The sequence below is a fragment of the Glycine soja genome, chromosome 19 (genome assembly GCF_004193775.1).
Source record: "Glycine soja cultivar W05 chromosome 19, ASM419377v2, whole genome shotgun sequence".
Lineage (NCBI taxonomy): Eukaryota > Viridiplantae > Streptophyta > Magnoliopsida > Fabales > Fabaceae > Glycine > Glycine soja.
Window position 1 is genome coordinate 20,776,479 of NC_041020.1, and position 20,224 is coordinate 20,796,702.

Sequence of the window (20,224 nt, forward strand, 5' to 3'; positions counted from 1 at the left end):
ATAGTCCTCGGACGAAATTAGGGTATGACACCAATTACAAAATTACAAAAACAAAGTCTTCAATTTTGGTGGCTATTCTCTCTTTGGTATTTCACTCAATTTGGAGTGCTTCTTAGTCCAATAACTCTTAAGGTGGTTGGTCCCTTGCTTCTTGACTCAAATTCTCCAATTGATGGCACCAATCCTCCTTTCCAATTCCCAATATGGCAACTCACAAATAAGGAAACAAAGAGACAAGCAATAACCAAAGACCAAAAATGAAATGAAAGCTAAAAAAATAGACTTTTAACAAGACAAATTTTCAAGGATTATTCAACAATTAAAGCAATGAAAAGCACATAAAAGCAAGCTAGGACTCAAAGAGAAACCTAGAATGGCTCTAGAGTAGAGTAAAAAAACTATATAAAAGAAATACTCAAGAAACCTCTAGTTTTGGAACTTGTTTTCACACTACTTTTCAATTAAAATTTCAGAACTAAGATTAGTATAAAATAGGCACCAATTATAGAACAAATTTTGAGCCAAAACAACAAGCACACTTCTTTTTCACTTGTTTCTTTATTTTTCTTGGACACTAATTTTCCTGCCAAATTGTATGATTTTTATTAGTTTTTCATTTCATCCAAATCACTTGGTTCTTTTTTCTAATTTTTCTTCAGATGACTAGAAAATTCAGTAAAAATTTAAGCTCAAAATTCGCAGTTTTCATTAACTTTTATAAGTTTTTATGTTCAAGCTGCCAAAACCAACAATTTCAGCCTTCGAATTTTTTTAAGCATGGTATATTGATTGCCTTAGCTTACTTTCAACTTTCCTATGTATGTTAAACTCATTAGGCTTGTTTATCATAGTTTTAGGATTTCAGCGTTCACTTAGGATAAAAATTTCAGCCGGCAATTCAATCACCAAAACTCAATTTCACAATCGTAAGGAAACCTAAAAGTTCAAGAAAAGGTTCACAATCAAAGACTCTCTAAGAATTTTGCATGAACATGTTAAGGACTAATTAACATGCAAGATTTGACTCAAGTCCAACAATAGGCTAAAAAACTTTCATACACTCATGAACAAATGAGTTAGACAAAGAAACAAGAAAAATAAAATTCAGCACAACATAAGGAATCTTATGTGACAAGTTTCATGACTAGACATGACTTCTATGACAAAACTATAATAGGTGAACATGTCACTCTAGATTTTTAAGGTTTTCTTCTACTTTAATGTTTTTGTAAGAATTTTACGGTTTAAGTTTCAGCCACAAAAAATAGCAAGACAAAACTCAAAGGAACCTAAACTCAACACAATTCATGGTTCAAGAACAAGAACAAGAAATTTGAACCATAGGAAATCAAATCTAGCTTCTATAGCAAGTTTAATCGATGGAAATTCTAAAGAATCATGTTAACAACATTCAACACAAGACATGTGAGGAAATACATGTAGAAAAATGAAGAATCAACAATGGAGGTTTAAGGAGCACCTACTTGAAGCTCTTGTGCTCTAATTACCACTTGATGGAAGCTTGCTTAAGAAGCTTCTATGGAGGCTGGATCTTTGAGCTTCAACGAGGTCCTACAATGGAGATTTTCAACCATGGAGATGCAGCGGAAGATAAAGGAAAAGAGGTGATAGGAGGCACCATCCACTAGGAAATAAGCTTTGGAAGGAGGAGTTTCACCACCAAGAGAGTGCCTTGGATAAGAGGCTTAGAGATTAAGCTTCAATGGAGGAAAAGAATGAGAGAGAGAGGGGTGACATGAAATTGAAGGAGAAAAAGAGGAAGAGAAGTTTAACTTTGAAGTGTGTCTCACAAGTTTCACATTCATCAAAGTTGTGACAAGTGTTACACATGTTTCTATTTATAGCCTAGGTCACTAACTAAATGAAATTTACTTTGTGAATTTCATTTTCATTTCATGTGAATCTAAGAGGAATATTCCAAGGATATGTCAAAGGCAGCTTAGAATATTCCAAGAATATGCCAAAGGCATCTTAGAATATTCCAAGAATATGCCAAAGGAATATTCTAAGGATATGCCAAAGGAATATTCTAAGAATATGCCAAAGGGGGGAAAACTACATACACCCCTCCAATAGCTAAGCTCACACTTATGCCAAAATACACGAAAATACAAAAAAAGTCCCTAGTACAATGACTACTCAAAATGTCCTGAAATACAAAGCTAAAACCCTATACTACTAAGGTACCCTTAACTTGTAGGGTTGAGAGCCCTTAATTTGTAGGGTATCCTACAAACCTAAAAGAAGAAAAACCTATTCTAATATTTATAGAGAAAAGTGGACCTAACCTTGGCCCATGGTCTCAGAAATATACCCTGAGGTTCATGAGAACCCTAGGGTCTTCTTTAGCAACTCTAGCTCAATCCTCTTGGAGCCTCTTGCTCATGGCTCTGGTGACTGGTCCCTTCCTAGGGGGGATTTCATCAAGAAGGGCAATGTGTCTACCAAGAGGTCCTCACCTTTTCTCACTAACTAATTAAAAGTGGGAGGAGGTTAAAGGTTAGGGATAAGAGAAGCCACAAAAAAGAAGGAAAAGGATAAGGTCATTTCCTCTCCTACTACTGAAGGTTTTGTTTCAGAGATGGAGGTTTCTAAATAGAATGAAAATTTTGGTGTTGAATAGAAGGTCCATTCTGACAAAGTTTAGATTTCTAAAAAGAGAAGCCTTCTAAAGACTATTCTGAAGGACCTCAAAATGAGGAAGAAACCCCTCTAATTGAAGCAAAGGTATAAGAAAATGAAGATTCTAAAGAACCTTTTGACTATGGCTCTTTCCATGAAGCCTCAAAACACCTTTCTAAGGAAGAGAAGAAGGATAAGGAAGACAATTTTAAGCCTTAGAATGAGCATATAGCAACCGATGAAGGTTATTAGTCTGCTTAGAATGAGAAAGTTGGAGATCATAATCAAGACATTCATCCTTCTGAGGGTGCGAAGGCTGTTAAAGCTCAGAACAATGCGAGTTTTGAGCCAGTTCAAGAGGATCTCAATGTATAGACCATTCTTGATGTTTTGGCCAAGCTGAGGACTACTGATTTTAGCTTGGAGAAGGAAGAAATGGAGAAAATGTTGGATCAAGTGGCCTCGGAATAATTAAGAAAGGGGGGGTTGAATTAATTATGAACGTGTCTTGACTAATTAAAAATTTATCCTTCTTAATGTTACTAGATTAAATTAGGCTTTTACTACTAAGTTAAGAAAGTAAAGAACAGAAATGGAAACTTAACCAAAAGTAAAAGCGATAATTAGAAGTACATAGCGGAAATTAAAGAGTGTAGGGAAGAAGAAGACAAACACAAGATTTATATTGGTTCGGCCATAAACCGTGCCTACATCCAGTCCCCAAGCAACCTGCGGCTCTTGAAATTTCTTTTCAACCTTGTAAAATCCTTTACAAGCCAAAGATCCTTTCAACCTTGTAAAATCCTTTACAAGCCAAAGATCCACAAGGGATGTACCCTCCCTTGTTCTCTTTGAATAACCAAGTGGATGTATCCTCCACTTGAATTGATCCACAAGCGATGCATCCTCTCTTGTTCTCAGTATAACAATCCCCAAGTAGATGTACCCTCTACTTGTACCACAAAGGATGTACCCTCCAATGTGTTGGGACAAAGAATTCTCAGGCGGTTAGTCCTTTGAGTCTTTGTAAGGGGAAACAAAAGATATCTCAGGCGGTTAGTCCTTTGAAATCTTTTGCTTAAGGGGAAGGGAAGAATCAAAAGAATTCTCAGTCGGTTAGTCCTTTGAATCTTTTGTAAGGGAGAAGAGAGACACAAAAGAATTCAGGTGGTTAGTCCTTCTATTCTTTTGGCAAAGGGAGAAGAGAATGAAAAAGATGAATAGCACAAGTTTTTTATCAAAGAACTTTTCTTGAAAGAGAAAGTATTGAACAAAAACTTTTAGAAAGATGAAGAGAAATGAATCAGAAAATTCTATAGAAAGAGTTGAAAGATATTTGAAAGATTGATTGAAAGATTTTGAAGGATGTTGTTCTTGAAATTCATGCCATGGTCACATATTTATAATCTCTTGATGACTCAAGTTAAAGTTTGTGACTCTTGGCAATTTCTTTAAAACTAGTCACCTTTTAAACATTGTGACTCCTTTGAAAACTAGTCACTTAAAAAGTTGTAAATTTTGTAAAAATCTTCAGAAATAAGTCACTTGAAGAATTGTGACTTTTGGAAATTTATTTTTCGAAATCAGTCACTGGTAATCGATTACCATCAAGGTGTAATCGATTACACGTCAACAGATGTGACTCTTCATGTTTAAATTTGAAAATCAAAACGTTTAGAAACACTGGTAATCGATTACAAGTATTGTGTAATCGATTACCCAAGTTTAAAATGATTTGAAAATGTTTAAACACAAGTTGTGACTCTTGAAATTTGAAATCTAGCGTTTTAAAACACTGGTAATCGATTACATGCTCATGGTAATCGATTACAGCTTTGTAAATCAGTTTTGAAAACAATGCTGGCTACTGGTAATTGATTACTACCTTCTGGTAATCGCTTACCAGAGAGTAAAACTCTTTGGTAATGATTTTGTGAAAACTTGTTGTGCTACTCAATGTTTTGAAAAACTTTTTTAGTACTTATCTTGATTAAGTCTTCTCTTGATTCTTGAAACTTGATTCTTGAATCTTGAATCATGATTCTTGAAACTTGATTCTTGAATCTTTGGATTTTGCTTAACTCTTGATTCTTTGGCATCATCAAAATAACCTTGGAAGGCATTGCTTCCACAGAAAGAAGAAGAAGAGGATTTGAGAAGGTAGAAAAGGTTGAAGTTGTTGTAGAAACTGCTCATAATGTACTAGAGGTTACGGGTGGTGGGAGAACCTTTGTTGGGTATGTAAAGGATTCCTTGTTCAACACCAAAAATATGCAGAATCTCTTTAACTCTCCCATCTTTGACACTTCAGTCAAAATTGCATGTGGCATTGATCCCTTACATGGTGAACCCTCAACCTTGTCCATTTCATTCCCTCATGAGTTAGCTACTACAAAACCTTCTATGGTTCAGGAGGAGGTTCATTTTATTCATATTTCCTCTCCTCAACCTGTTGTTGAACCTTCTACAAGGTCAGTAGAAAGTAGGCTAAACTCCATGGAGAAGCAAGTCAGAAAATTTTGTTTTGACTAGAAGCTATTGTTCTCCAACATTGATCAACTTTAGAGAACTGATGCAATCCTACCTCCCAAGGGCATTGGATAGAAGACTCCAAGAAGATTGGGCCAAAGATGCAGGAGAAGGCCCTAGGGTTATCATGAGCCTTAGGGTAGATTTTGGACCCATGGGCTAAGTATGAGCCACTTATCTTTGTAAATACTAGAATAGGTTTTCCTTCTTTTGGGCCTCGTATTTTGGCCATTTTAGATTTGTAGGGTACCCTACAAATTAAGGTTACAAGTTACGGGTACCCTAGTAGTATAGGGTTTTAGCCTTGTTCTTTAGGGCATTTTGAGTAGTCTTGATAGTAAGGACTTTATTGTATTTTAATGTATTTTGGGCATGGGGTGAGCTTAGCTATTGGAGGGGTGTGAGTAGCCCCCCGCTAGCTTCTCAATGAAGCTTTGTTCCTTTGTTTCCCAAGGAAGCTTCCCATTGTATTTTCATGTATTTTGGCATGGGGGTGAGCTTAGCTATTAGGAGGGGTGTGAGTAGTCCCCCTCTAGCTTCTCAAGGAAGCTTTCTTCCTCTAGCTTCCCAAGGAAGCTACCTTCCTTGCTTCTCAAGGAAGCTTCCCATGTGCTAGGCTATAAATAGAAGCATGCGTAACACTTGTCATAACTTTGATGAATGAGAAACTTGTGAGCCTCACTTCAAAATTCAACTTCTCTGCCTCTTCTCCTTCAATTTCCATGCCCCCCCTCCTATCTCTCTCTCTCTCATTCTCTTCCTCCATTGAAGCTTCCTCTCTAAGCTTCTTATCCAAGGCACTCTCTTGGTGGTGAAGCTTCTCCTTCCATGGCTTATTCTCTAGTGGATGGCGCCTCCTCTGACCTCTTCTCCTTTATCTTTCGCTGTAACTCCATGGCTGAAAATCACCATTGAAGGACCTTATTGAAGCTCAAAGATCCAACCTCCATAGAAGCTTCTCAAGCAAGCTTCAATCAAGAACCATGAATGAATTATTTTAGAGACTCCTCCACCTTGAGGAGTGGATTTGTGACAAGGCTAGACCTGCCTTGATTCCTGAAGTTGCCCCTATGCAGCATAAGCCTCCACAAACACCATGTGCCTTCATTTTCTTCATCTTCAAAAAACTCCTATCCTAACAAGCATGAATGATAGCCACCATTTTTTCCTCCCTTCTATTTTTTGCTTGATGACAAAGGGGAAGAAGTTTAAAAGGGATTGGTGTAGGGAGTAGATAAGTTTTTGTAGGATCATCATGGGCTTTATTTTATATATTTTGCTGATTGTTTTCTCACTTTTTGAATGATCCTATATTGATTAATGAAAACTGATCTTAGTTAAATGATTATACCTTTTTGTGTTCTCTATTTTTGTCTTAGATTATGTTGTGTGTTGTTAAAACTGTTAATTATGTTCATAATGCATGAAATGAAGGGGAGTTTTCCACTAATTAATAAGAAAAAGAACTGATGAATCATACTCCTAGGGGGAGTTAAAAATAAAAGGTTAATAAATATACTATCATCCTTTACATTTTCTCCTAAGGGTTTGTCATCATCAAAAAAGGGAGATTGTTGAATCCACATCCCTGGTTTTAATTATGACAAATCGTTAGCAATGTAACTTGTAAGGATGATGAATTTTATGTGATGACTAACATTTTGCTCAAGTGTCTCAGTGTGAAAACACAATTCAATCCCTCCTTCTTGTGATAAAACATAAACAAAATGTATATTAAATTTCTTATATTTTTATATGAATTTTCTATTTAATTTTGTGATTTATTCTTGAAAATATTTATTACTAAAATATATTTAATTTAATTATTTGATTTCAAAATATAATAGTAAAAATATAAAAGAAAATTTAATTTAAATTTTGTTTATTGAAAACACAATATAAAGTGTTACTATAAAGTTTTTTCATGTAACCGAAACATAAAAAGCAAGCATAATAAAATTTAGTATGGTGAATTAATTAAATGATAGTTTTTTTTATTCATTTTTTTACTCATTATTGTTCTAAAAATATATATAAGTCGTTAAACATGAATACATTGTAATTCTTATTATTTCTTCCACTTTATCTAGTTGATCACTCTACAAGTTAAATGATATGCAAAAGGATAAAATAGAATTTTAGTTTCTTATCTATATTTTTGGTTTATTTGGGCCCTTAAGTTTAAACGGTTTTAGTTTGGTCCATTTAAGTGTTTCTCTTAGGGATGACAAAATGGACCCGAAAGCTACGAGTATCCTTAAAAGTACCCACAAGCAGGGAGAATAATTACCTACTTATTAGGACTAGGGATGGGAGTAGGTATTTACCGATATTTTTTTGTAGGAATAGGTTTAGGTTTGGGTACGAGTACTATAGTATCCACTCCATCCCACCTCGTACATATATATCATATATATTAAATATTAATATATTAAAATATGTTACTTAAGTAAATAGTTTATATTATATATTTTTTCTATAAAAAAATATATTTTTGTTCCTAATTTTATGACTAACAATAACGGTCTAACATAGAAAAGTGAATTTTAATTCAACATACCTTATATATTAAATTTGTTTTATATTTTATTTAAGAACATTGAACTATTATTTATTTTTATGTATAAGTTTATGAATTTGTTGACAAGTTCTTTTAAGATTGACTTCAAATTGTGAATGATATTGTGTTGTTTGGTGCTTCAATTAGTAGTGTAGATTTGCATTTATTTAATGACTTATTTTTGTAATGTTGGATGATTATATTTGTAATATTTATTAATGACTTAATTTTTGGCAAATCAATGTTATCTTTGCTTGTTTTATTAGTACCTTCAGTCTTATATATAAGAAATAGCACACAATGTTTTCTTGATGTTAATTATAAGAAACATAAGACTACTTTATTGACAAATTTTATTTTTATCCCTAATTAATTACGAGGTCTATCAATGATATGCACTAACATCTCCATGAATATGAGTGCATTTATTGAGATATCAACAAAACAATGTATACTCATTGGTTAAAAAAATTATCTTTGAACAATAATCACCTCTTAAACCATTTAATGTCATAGTCTTAAAATAAAATAAAATTTTATGATAAATTAAGTAATCTAACCACTTATATTAGTCTTGATGAATTAGGTAATTGTTTCTTTATATATATAGGATCTAGGTTAGTATTATGTATGGATGCATTTAATGTTATGTTTGGATTACTTAGGAGTAAATTTTCCATTTACTTGTAATTTTTCTATTTAATATATATTTTATTGATTTATTAAATTTATATATAAGTAAATATGGGTTGTGGGTGTGGGTGTGAGTATATAGATACCCAATTGTATTATGGGACCTTATCCAGACCCTCTGGCAATTGTCATCCCTAGTTTCTCTTAAACCAAATTGGTTCTTCGGTTAATTTATCACATTAACTTGGTCAACTTGATAACACATGATAAATCTTGAGAGATGCTATATCAGCCAACAAAATATGTTTTTAAAATCAGAAGCTAATGAAAGGATCAATTGGATCTAACAAAGACAAAATGTGGGATGAAAGTGAAACTATTTAAACTTGAGAAATCAAATTGAAATAAAAAAAATAAAAATAAAAGACCAAAACTCTATAGCCTATATAAAATTATATTTTATATTTTATTCTTTTTTATATTTTTTTATTTTTCTCTTTACTTCAAATAAATTATTGGCGTTTTCAAACAAAAAAAAACATTTGTGAAGAGGAGATTTGGAAAAAATAAGTGAAAATCGAGATAGTAAGTGCACTTAGAGGTTGTTGGACCATGGAAAGCTAAAATAAATTTATGTTGTTGTAATGTCATATTTATTATTATTATTCTTTTGAAGTTTTAAATTATTTTTTGAAATAATAAAAATTATTATTCTCTATGCATAATTTGTCTTGTGCATCTCACAGGTAGATGCAGTAGTATCTATCTTTATACTTGGATACAATGGTCTCTATTTTCCCTCGCAAAGTTATTAAGATTAGAAGGCCTTTTAATTGAAGTAATTTTTTTATTTCTTCACCGTCAAGTGTAAAACGGTTATAAAGGAAAAGTTTTTCTCGGAATTAATGATAATCATAGATTTTGATTAAAATCAAATTTAACTAAAATAAGTTTAACTTTGTATGATATTTACTAAATAAATCTTTAAAAACACATGAAATTATTTAACAATGAACCATTTATGATCTTACTTTCAAGAACAATTATACAGGACTATTTTCTTAAGAAAAAAATCGAGAAGGTAGAAATGAAGAAAAACAAACAAAAAAACAACACCAAATGCGCGCGTAAGAAACCAACTTAAATTGCATTACTATTAACACAATATATAGATAGAAGTTCTTATCCACTCCAATAACATGCCCCTTAAGAGAAAAATACAATAAAATAAAATATAGATGGATTACATTGCATTTGGTCATTGTGCCTCCTTGAGTCATGTAGAGATAAAGGAAAAGAGGAGAACACTCCTAAAAAACTTGTTTTGTTATGAAGCACATTCTAAGATAATTATACGAAAATCATCTTAAAATATATAATGTGATGACATTTTTATAATTAAAATTATTATATTTTTATTTTTATGATGCATGTAAGACGGTTATGAAAAAAAAAAAAAGAATGTCACACGGTAACATTTTTATAATTATTGAAAACTTAAACCACGAAAAAAAACCGCCTTTGTATTGGTTTCTTTACTACTAACTCTACCTTGTTCTCATTCATTTGATTTTCGATCGTGGTTTCAATCTCAGGCATGAGGCTCCCGCGCCGCACCCCACTCCTTCCCTCCAAACCCATGTATGATGCCGCACCATGTATGACACCGCACCCCACTCCTCCCCTCCTAACCCTCCCCGCCACGCTCCCTCGCGCGTGAGGCTCCCGCACCGCAGCAACAACTCTCCGCAATACTGGACTCGAGAAGGAGCCATTCATTCATTCCAAGGGATGACCCTAGACGCTTCCGCTCTTTCTTTGGCGGCAGCGTCGTTTTCTCTCCGCTTTACCCATTCATTCATTCACATTCTTTGTAAGTCCTCTTTACTCCTTCTATCATCATTGGTAAGTACCCTTTGCTTTTGATTGCGATCCTTTGTGCTCGTGAGAGTTATTTTTTTTTCTCATTTGGATATTTTGTCGAGCACCTGGTGCATGTAAAATCAAAAGGTGTGATACGATGCGATGCACAGTAGTAGTTTAATAATGTAGTGTCTCTTAGAGAACTAGTGGAGTGTGTTGAGAAGCTGGTTAATCTTCTTTTTCTTCTCTAGTTTGACTTGCGCGTGAAAATAACGCATCTTTTCAGCTCAAATTCACAACTCCCCAGTTTTCTATCTCAAGTTCCTCTGAAACTATACTAACCGTGTTTGCTAATGTGAACATCAAAGATTGCTTTTTCAAATTGATTACGTTAATTGGCCACAATTTTTGCAAATATGGATAGGATTGTTTGTTGGGGTACTCTTGCATGCAAGCTAATATTATTTTCTGAGATTTAAATGGGAAATTACAAAGTAACAAACTGTTTGATCGAAGAGTGTAAACTTATTAGTCAGGAAGTCTATTTTTCAATTCAATATAAAAAATCACCAAAACAATAGACTAGGCTTCATGAAGTTATTTTCTGGGTATAAGATAGTAATATGATATTTGATATGCATTAGATGCATGATCAATATCTGAAGACCACTTTTCACAAACTGATTTTCATAGAGCATTATTATTTTCAAATTTATTATTCCCTTTAGCCACTTTTTTATTTTTTTTGCCTATTCAATATGTGCTTACCTTTCTGTTTTTTTTTTTTAAAAAAAATGATATAAGCTTCTATTTTTGCTGAGGAAAGCAAGTTTTCCCAATTTGCATTTATATATGGAAGTTTTAAATTTCTACGAAAACTCTTGGTTAAAGCTTGTCATTGGAATGGGTAGCTTTTGCAATAAGCATCATAAAATAATTTTTTGAATTATTTTGCAAAGGGTTTTTGGTATTTTTAAAACCCAACCTTATGCTGGGTTTTAAATTTGTTATTTGCATCTATTGAAAATAACAATTAGTTCTTGACATGCACTATGAAGATTGTTTCATCAAGCTAACTATCAATTCTTCGAACGTTTTTATGTTCCTGCAATGCTCATGTTTTCCAGCAGCTGAAGTTTGAAACAGTAGCATTTGGGAGATTTTATGAATTTCACCGAATTCTGTTATTCTCAAGTTTTTTGTATAATTGCAGGCAGGGAAAGCTGACAAATATTAACATCCTTTTGATTATATTGTTAGAATTCTATTAGGGAACAGAATGGCATAATGACTACAATAATGCATTGTCCCTCCTGTTGCTATTTTTCATTTTCTAAAGCCCTCCCCTCACCCTCCACAGCCCCACCTCCCTCTTTCATTTGGCAGAACTAATTAGGATGCTTTTTTGGCAGAACTAATTTACAGCATATTTGGATTTATCTTATAAGCTTTTGAAAATATCATATGAAAATATTTTATAACTTGTACAAAAATAATTTAATCATATTTTTATTTTGATTCTATAAATAACTTATACATAAATACCTATACGATAAATACTTGTTTAATAAATGCTTAGTTAAGATATTTACCCCAAAATGCACCTTGGAGTACTAGGTGCAGTTGTTAACTCTATGTACTAGGGGAATTTTGGATCGCTGGGAACCTCGCCTGAGTTATCTCTGAGTATTAGTTTTTTTTAGTACTGTACCTTTTTTCTTCTCTCGCTCTCCATCTACCTAACAAAAAGAAATGAATCATTATTTATATTTTTTTCTCTTAATATTTATTTTTCTCTTCTGGAAGTATATCCTTAATGATCAAACATAAAAATAACAATTTAGTATTCAATAACAACTGTACATGATTTTGACTTCTTTATATTTTCCAATTGATTGATATGTATCAGGTAGTGGTAGGAAGTTTTCTGGCAGGAAACCAGCATGAGCAGAAGCCAAGAAAACAGAACTTGAATAGGTAAGTGTTAGAACAGTCAAATCCTTTCAATAATGCTTTTGAATACAGCACAGATACAATTCATACTATTAATTTTCTTATATGGAAAAATTATTGGGTACTTATGGGATCCTTGGTATCTATGGTTTCCATAAATTTCAATTTTATACGTATTTAAATATTTTAATTTTAATTTATAATAAAAAGTTAATAATATTCAATTATGTGTTATGTGTAGATTAATGAAAATCATGATAGCTTGAGACTATCTAATAATTTTTCCCTTTATTGCCTTATGTCCTAGTCTTAGATTCTTGATGTCTCTGCCTTGGCATTTGCCTGAGTAAAGGCTTAAAAATGATTTATCAATGAACCATTATTTATTTATTAAGTCTTACTTATAAAGTGATATTTATTTACAAATATTTTATTAATGAAAGATCACACCTCGTATCTAAGACCTTTCACGGGTGCTTTATCATCAATGTAGTTCATTACCACTGCCTGCAAACCTGAATTCAAACTTGGAGAAATCCAGATATTAATTATGCATAATTGGTTTCTGATTGATGTTGAAATATTTAGGCAAGGAAAGCCCTTCGAGCGTTGAAAGGATTGGTGAAACTCAAGCACTCTTACGTGTACAGGCCCAAATCCATGCTGGTCGGGCCCAAATTTTGCACTCCACCTCTTCCATTGCCCACCTCCATATAAGCATTCTCAATTGTCTCTTACATTTAGTTTTTCCTCTCTTTTTCTTTCTTCTTTTTTTTATTAAAATTAAAATACAGTTAAGTGATCCAAGAAGAATGTCAACTTTTGTCTTGTTCTAGTTTAGTTGCCTTTAAGAGTGTGTTTGGGTTGTCAACCCAACATACGTTTTCAAAAGCAAGGAAAGGCATACTTTTGGATCCAACTTACGTTCAGGGCCTTGGCACCGATTTTCCAAACATATACTAAATGAGTTACATAATCAATTATATGACATGGCTGAGCATATTTTAAATTTGATCAATGGTGCCTAATTCATTCACAGGGTCCAGCAACACCGGACAAATTTGAAATCCCCATCAGATCCGAGAGCATGAAAAATGATCAGTACTCGTCACCACTACTCAAGGTATTTTACCTTCATTTTGTACATGATTAAATTTAGTGAGTGAATTTAAGTATGGAAACATTCCTATGATTGTAGAGAAACAGCTCTAAATCCCGTGTACAGATCAATGGCAGCAATCGAGAGAGATGTAGTATGGATGAAGAGAGAAGTGTGAGGATCATGGACTCTGGTGTGAGGAAACCAGCAGGTAGTGGTATGAAGATCATTGACTCTGGTTGCTCCCATGGAGATTCCTTCCATTATAAAGCAACCATAGAATTCGGAATACTCAGGTATGATCCTAATTAAGTTTTAGTAGTAGCTGAAAATTGAAAAATAGTTTATAATTAAAAATGTTAGGAACATATTTTTTTTACATATTCTTTTTATTGGTTGAAATTAATTATTAAATGTTATAAAATGTTTATAAAAAAGTTGGATGAATAAGATAACAACTCATTTTTATAATACCTATAAGTGCTTATATTATATATAAGATATAAGTTTCAAATACTGGGACTTTTAATGTTTATTTATTTAACATAAAAAATACTTATACTGCAATATAATATAAATTTATTATTGAGAGTAATTTGAACCTAATTGGTTACAGGCCTATATGTCGATCAATTAAACAGGCCCGAGCCAGTTCTTATAACCCTTGGTAAAAGACTTAAAGAACATTGATGTGATTTTTGAGGTACTTGTTCGGAACAACCTCAACTTATCCTCAGGATCGCTCTAGAAACTTAGTGCATATAATAATTTTAGTCTGACCGTGTTAACTTTACTACGTATGTTTAATTTAATGAATTCAGTATATTATAATTCTTCGTATAACATCAATAAATTCACGTGAAAAAAGAAGTTCTCATTCCCATTTTAGCTAACATCATGAATTCTCTAAACACATGTAAAATCTTAATGAAACATATTTAAAATTCTTTTCTTCATTGATTATATATATGACTGGTGTGGAATATTTTATTCTAGCTTCAATTTTTTTTTTTTGTTTAAATTCAAGTATTAATTCTTACAATCAATTTCTCTGTCAATTTTTTTTATTGTTACTTACATATGTTTCTTTTAGCAATTAGAGAGTTATTAAGACCTGCCAAGAAAACGTGTTTGCCAAAATTATGATTTGCTAGCTGGCTTGAGCCTTCAAGAATTTCTATTCACCAAAAAATACACCAAGTACTAAGTAGTTGTAGTACTACCTAATGCACTAACTTAATATACCAAAGACCGAAAGATAGTCAAATATTTTTCATGCATGCATTCTACTACATATTCATTCTGTAGTTTGTAGAAAAATAAGCTCCTTAAACCAATGGAAGGGGTGGATGATTTTATTGTTCTCTTTCACTTAGTATAAGCATGATTCACACATTTTATTCGAAAATTTATAGCACTTTTTAGTTCTTTTTCTCTCTTTTCATTGATTTATTGGGAAAGTGTATTTTTCTTTCATCAAATACATTTACGGAGAGAAATAAGGAAAGTGCATTTTATTGGGTATTTTTGGAAAACAAATCAAAAGGAAGTGCAGTAGCAACAATGGGGAATGGAAATAGCATTAGTTTTTTTTTAAGGCAAACAAGAGAACGTATATATATATGGAATTATATCACAATACATGGATTTTTAAAATGTAAATAGTTTGTGTATGTTCTCTAAGGATTGTTAGGTTCACAGCACCAGCACGTTCAATATTCTTTTATTACTAGTATGATATATTATACTAGTAAATAATTCAGTTCTCAATCCCTTTTCTCCGTTATATTAGTTTTTTTTTTTTTTTGCTTGTTTCACCTAATTGTGTGTTTCAATTGTGGTTTGTGAACGAATTCAGTTCGAGAACGCACATTGACGATGAGTATGCTTATGCTGTGGAAAAGGATCCTAAAATTTTGCTGACTTGGGATCCTAGTGCTCCTCTTCAACAGTTTGTTAAGGTTTGCTTGCTTTGGTGAACTGTTGTTTCGATTCTTTTTATTTAAATAAACCATGTTTTGTATATATTTGTTTGATGCTTTGCAGACATCTCATTGTTTATTGTTATTCAATTCTTTTGTGTAGGAGTTGAGTTTTGTGTTTCCCAATGTGCAAAGGATGAATCGCGGTGGTCAGGTTGGTGCCTTTACTTAATGTTTTTCTGTCGATTGTCTCGTCTTCTGCATGTTTGTGGTGCGAAGATTTAATTATTGGGTGGTTTCTTTGTTTATATTTTTTCAATAACAAAGTGTGTTTGTAATTAGAAATAAGAGAACTAGGGTAGGAGGATAATAAATGAGTAAATGGCCAAAAGCTAAGTGGACTCAACAATTGAAACATTAATAATAATATATTTTGTGTTGCATTTTTTTACGGGGTGAATTTTTTTTCCAAGTTTTACTAAACTGTTTATTCATTAAGGTACGTGAGTTGTGTCAATCTTTTTGTATCAGTTTTTTTATTTCTATAAATAAAACTATTATTTTGTCCTTTATTTTTCAATAAGTTCCACATAAGTTTATTTAATTAATAAGATTGTATTAGACAATGTCCTGTTAACAAACAATAACAAATTAACAACACTCTTAACAGTAGCAGAATGTATTTTTTAAGTCTTGGTCACTTGTTATTGTCGGGTACTATTTCAATACTAGAAAAATCTGTTTTATTTCAATACTAATTTCAGTTGGCAGTGACTATGTTAAATGGTCAGGATCTGTTTAAAACATGATTTGCAGGATTCTTGGTATCCAATTTAGTGAGGCCATTTTTTATTAAAGAAATATTGGAACAAACTATCACTCCCACTGAACAATGGTTTTTAGAAAAAACAATACCCGTGTTGGTCCACTGAACAGGGAAGAAAATAAACCTTGACATTAAGTCCAATTTTATTTTGCACCTGGTGGAAGGTGCATCGTGTGTTTAGGTCCTTGCAACTCAAATTTTTAAGTTGATATGTATAATAATTATTAGAATACATTTTGTTTCTCCCAAATAATTTTATCTGTCCTTGGTCCAATGGAAAATACTTCTGCTATATTTACGTACCTTAGAAATCATGTGTGTTCTATTACTAATTTGGAATTTATCAGAACAAATTCTCATCTTTTAACAGAATTCAACCTGGCTCATACAGAGAGGAGTGAAGATTGAAAATAATTAATCAACATAAAGTATAGAGAAGCTCGATCCTTGTGTTGTTGAGAAATTTAAATTTTGAACTCTTTATGATGTGAATGATTTAAGAGAAGTCTTGAGGATTTTAAATTTTGAACTCTTTATGATGTGAATGATTTGTGTTGGTCCTTAATGCTTTCAGCCATGAATATATATAAGTGAAAGGATATGCTTGAAACCATTAATTGGGTACTTAAATTATTTTTGAATGAGGGACATCAGATAGGAGTCATGACACCAAATAAGAGACATGGCATATAGGGTGCTGTCTAACAGAACTTTGTTAAGAATCAACGTAATAAGTTATTGTAGATAACACGAGTCCCACCTTCTGGATCTATGAAAAAGAAAGTGTAATATGATCTTGTTGACACTAGATTATTTAGGGTGGTGGGGGCCAGAAACTTCATTTAATATATGCAAATTTCATGCGGTCACTACTAAAAAAAGAACATAGACATATATCTCCTAAACTGCATATAGACATTTTTTTAAAAAAAAAAAACAAGTTACAAGTACAATTTTTTGACAAGAATCGAAAAAAGTGAGTGAGAAAAGAATCTTCATCTTTATGCATGTTGCATAGAGAATCTTTAATCACATTGTAACATACCTTGAATATCATATTGGAATACAGAAACAATGAACAATAACAATGTATATATATATATATATATATAAACCTGATGGCAATCTCTCGTTGATGGGAAACAAGTGTTGCTAGCTGATTGAAAATGTTGCTAAGCTAATGAATAGTGGACTCAACATGTTGTTGTTGTTGTTGCAACAATCGTTGACTCTCCCCATCCACTTGCTTCCTATAGATTTAAATACTTTAAGGTTTTGTAATGTAAGAATGAAATAGGCAAAATGAGACACCGACCTAGCTGCGAAAATGACCAAGGTAAGTGAACGGCAGCCGAAGATGCTCGATGAGGGGGCGATGCGGTGTAGAAGATAGCTAGCTATGACGGAGACACTGACCTAGCTGCAAGTAGTGACTGAGCAAGGGGAAAGCACTTGTGACTGAGCAAGATAGCTAGCCAGCTGGTTTCATGTGAGTAAATTAATCACGATCAAGGATTCAGATGGTGCCTTCAAAAAATCGTGGCGGTAAAAGGGGAAAGCAGCCTTCAAAAACGGTGTTTTCTACCATCGTCGTTGTTGAAGAACATGGTAATTACAAAAATGCCACAGATAATGTTTTTGTACACCGATGTAGAAGGTGGGTCGTAAATTAATGTTTTTGTAGTAGTGTGTGTAGGGATTTAGGTGATCCGCAGTATAGATAGGTTAGGATTTAGATGATCCACATAGGATTTAGATGATCCGTAATGGAAACGGGTGATATAAGCTGCATACGGATCAAGTTGATCTGTATGCCTTTCATGGATCAAGTTGATCCGCAAGAAGCATACGGATCAACTTGATCCGTAAGAAGCTTACGAATTAACTTGATCTGTATGCTTCTTGCGGATCAAGTTGATCCGTAAAAGACATACGGATCAACTTGATCCGTAAGAAGCATATGCATCAAGTTGATATGTATGCTTCTTACGGATCAAGTTGATCCGTATTACCCTATTTTAATTTAAAATAATGTCAAATAGGTTTAAATTTATGAAAAATGTTTTTTTATTATGGTTTAGGGTTAGTTTTGAGGATTTTAGGCTGAAGTAGAGTACGAATGAATAATGAAAAAAGTTTCAAATTATGTTGTAATTCTTTGATGAAGTTGATATTGCTTTGAAATTTGTATTGTAATGTTTGAATTGTTCGAACATGTTGATATTGGTTTGAAATTTGGTTAGTTTGAATTACTTTTGACTTCAGTGGAAACCTTAAGCCAAATGACTTTAATTAAGCGCATACCTCAAGCCAAACCATGGGTTAGTTTTTTTATTTGTTGCCATCCAAATCTGCCACTTCTTTGGCGAACCGTTTGTCATCCTTAGGTTATTTGTGGATCGGGTTCATAAGTAGTTATGGAGAATTTCATTGGCATACATAAACTAAAGGTGAACCACATATTTTAGATAAGTATTTAGCCTATTAATTACATTGTGATGAATTTGCTAAACATATACAATTGTATATGTTTAGGATGGCAACTTCCTAACAAAATGGTATATGGTGTCCGTCCAAGCGTTGATGAGTATGACAAGTTAATATAGTCTGTCTGCTTGGAGGGTTTGAATTGGGAAATGGCAGAAAAGCTACAGGAGGAAATGAAAGGGAGTGGTTTGCGTCTCAAGGGCATGACGAGGGGTTTGATTAGAGCTGTCAAGGAGACAGAGAAGGAGGTTGTGGAGGCTGAGAGCATTACTGCAGTGGCATAAACATTTCAGTGTGTTGCAGCATCATCATGTTGTTCATGGCATCCCAGACACTGCATAAGTCTCCAAGGCTATTATGTAACACTCTTTTTAAAGCCCAATGAGCAGATTCAACCCTACATTTGAAATACACAAATAACAATAAACATATACAACAATAAAATTCCATCAATTCATCAACCTGAATAGAAATAATTGAACATTTTCATACCTGTTTGTTATTATGTTTCCTAAGTGCATCATCTTATTTGTCCAGGCAGTAACAAATTTTTCCTTGTGTGAGATTATTCATGTTTCGTTAACATAGTCAACAAACATTGGCCAAAGTGAACAAGTCATTTCAAACTTCTTCAGACATTCATCGAACTGTTGTTCCGAAGGACAAGCAACCAGACTTCCCCAGGCATCCATGACATACTCCCAAGCAGTTTTTTGACCAATTAGTAATTTACATTTGGCCTTGACATTCTTGTTTATGTGAAAGTTGCATAACAAATTTGTACATTCAGGGAATACAGTTTTCACTGCATTCATCAATGTCAGGTCTCTGTCAGTCACAATAACTCTAGGGAGGACATCACGTCTTAAAATATACCTCGGAACCATTCTAAAGACCATACCACATTATTAAGACGTTCACCCTCCAGATATGTAAAACTAACAGAGAATGTAATCCATGTTGGTGTCACACCAACAAAATCAAGTAGTGAGAGTCTATACATGTTTGTTTTGTAGGTACTGTCTATCAAAAATACCAAATTACATGCATTGACTAACTTCACTATATCAGGGTGACACCAAAAGATATCATGTACCACATCTTCATCCTTTAATCTATGCCAATGAATATATTGATCCCGTTCAAGAAGCTTCATTAAATGTTGCATTTCAGTATCACTTCCTTTAATGGAAGAACGGTATGTACTTCTTGCATTGTATATTTGTTTGATGGTTGGACAACTATTGACATTGTGCTCCTTCAACGTTAGCAGGATGTTTCTTGGTTTCACTATTGACTTGGTCATATCAGCAATAATTGTCTTTTCTTCCTTAGTCAATCGCTCAGCGTATGGATGTCTAACTAATGACTTGGTTAATTTATGATTATGAATCTCACATCAACTTCACCATCCAACCTTGCTCTTCAACCACTGTTTTCCCACGAAGCTTGAAGGGACACTCACATTTCCTAATCTCAATATCTCTTCTAACAAAATCTTTCTTCCTACATCTATACTCACCACTCCTTTCACAGTCAATTAACACAAATGAAGTCCTTCCTCTACTACCAGTGTGTGTCAGGCCTTATAATGATCGCCACAAATCTATTTTCATGAGCAACGGATCGAGCCTACTACAAAACATCATCTCGGGTACCAAACACCTACAACGCAACCCAAACAATTTTAGTTTTCTACAACACATTCA

General features: G+C 33.2%; 1 protein-coding gene across 4 annotated transcripts; it reads left to right on the plus strand.

The window, feature by feature from the left end:
• The first annotated feature begins 9,899 nt into the window (after window positions 1–9,899).
• On the plus strand, window positions 9,900–17,906 carry LOC114399647. 4 transcript variants are annotated; one of them, XM_028361855.1, is made up of 8 exons: window positions 9,900–10,238; window positions 12,138–12,205; window positions 12,770–12,910; window positions 13,221–13,304; window positions 13,380–13,576; window positions 15,139–15,241; window positions 15,366–15,416; window positions 16,399–17,906. In XM_028361855.1, the coding sequence occupies exons 4-8, from the start codon at window positions 13,269–13,271 to the stop codon at window positions 16,444–16,446; spliced, it is 435 nt and encodes a 144-aa protein (XP_028217656.1). In that variant the 5' UTR covers window positions 9,900–10,238; window positions 12,138–12,205; window positions 12,770–12,910; window positions 13,221–13,268; the 3' UTR covers window positions 16,447–17,906. The 4 variants fall into 4 exon arrangements, with proteins under 4 accessions (XP_028217656.1, XP_028217654.1, XP_028217655.1 ...); XM_028361853.1 differs by having other exon boundaries at window positions 12,770–12,847; XM_028361854.1 differs by having other exon boundaries at window positions 12,770–12,847; window positions 13,407–13,576.
• The last annotated feature ends 2,318 nt before the right edge of the window (window positions 17,907–20,224 follow it).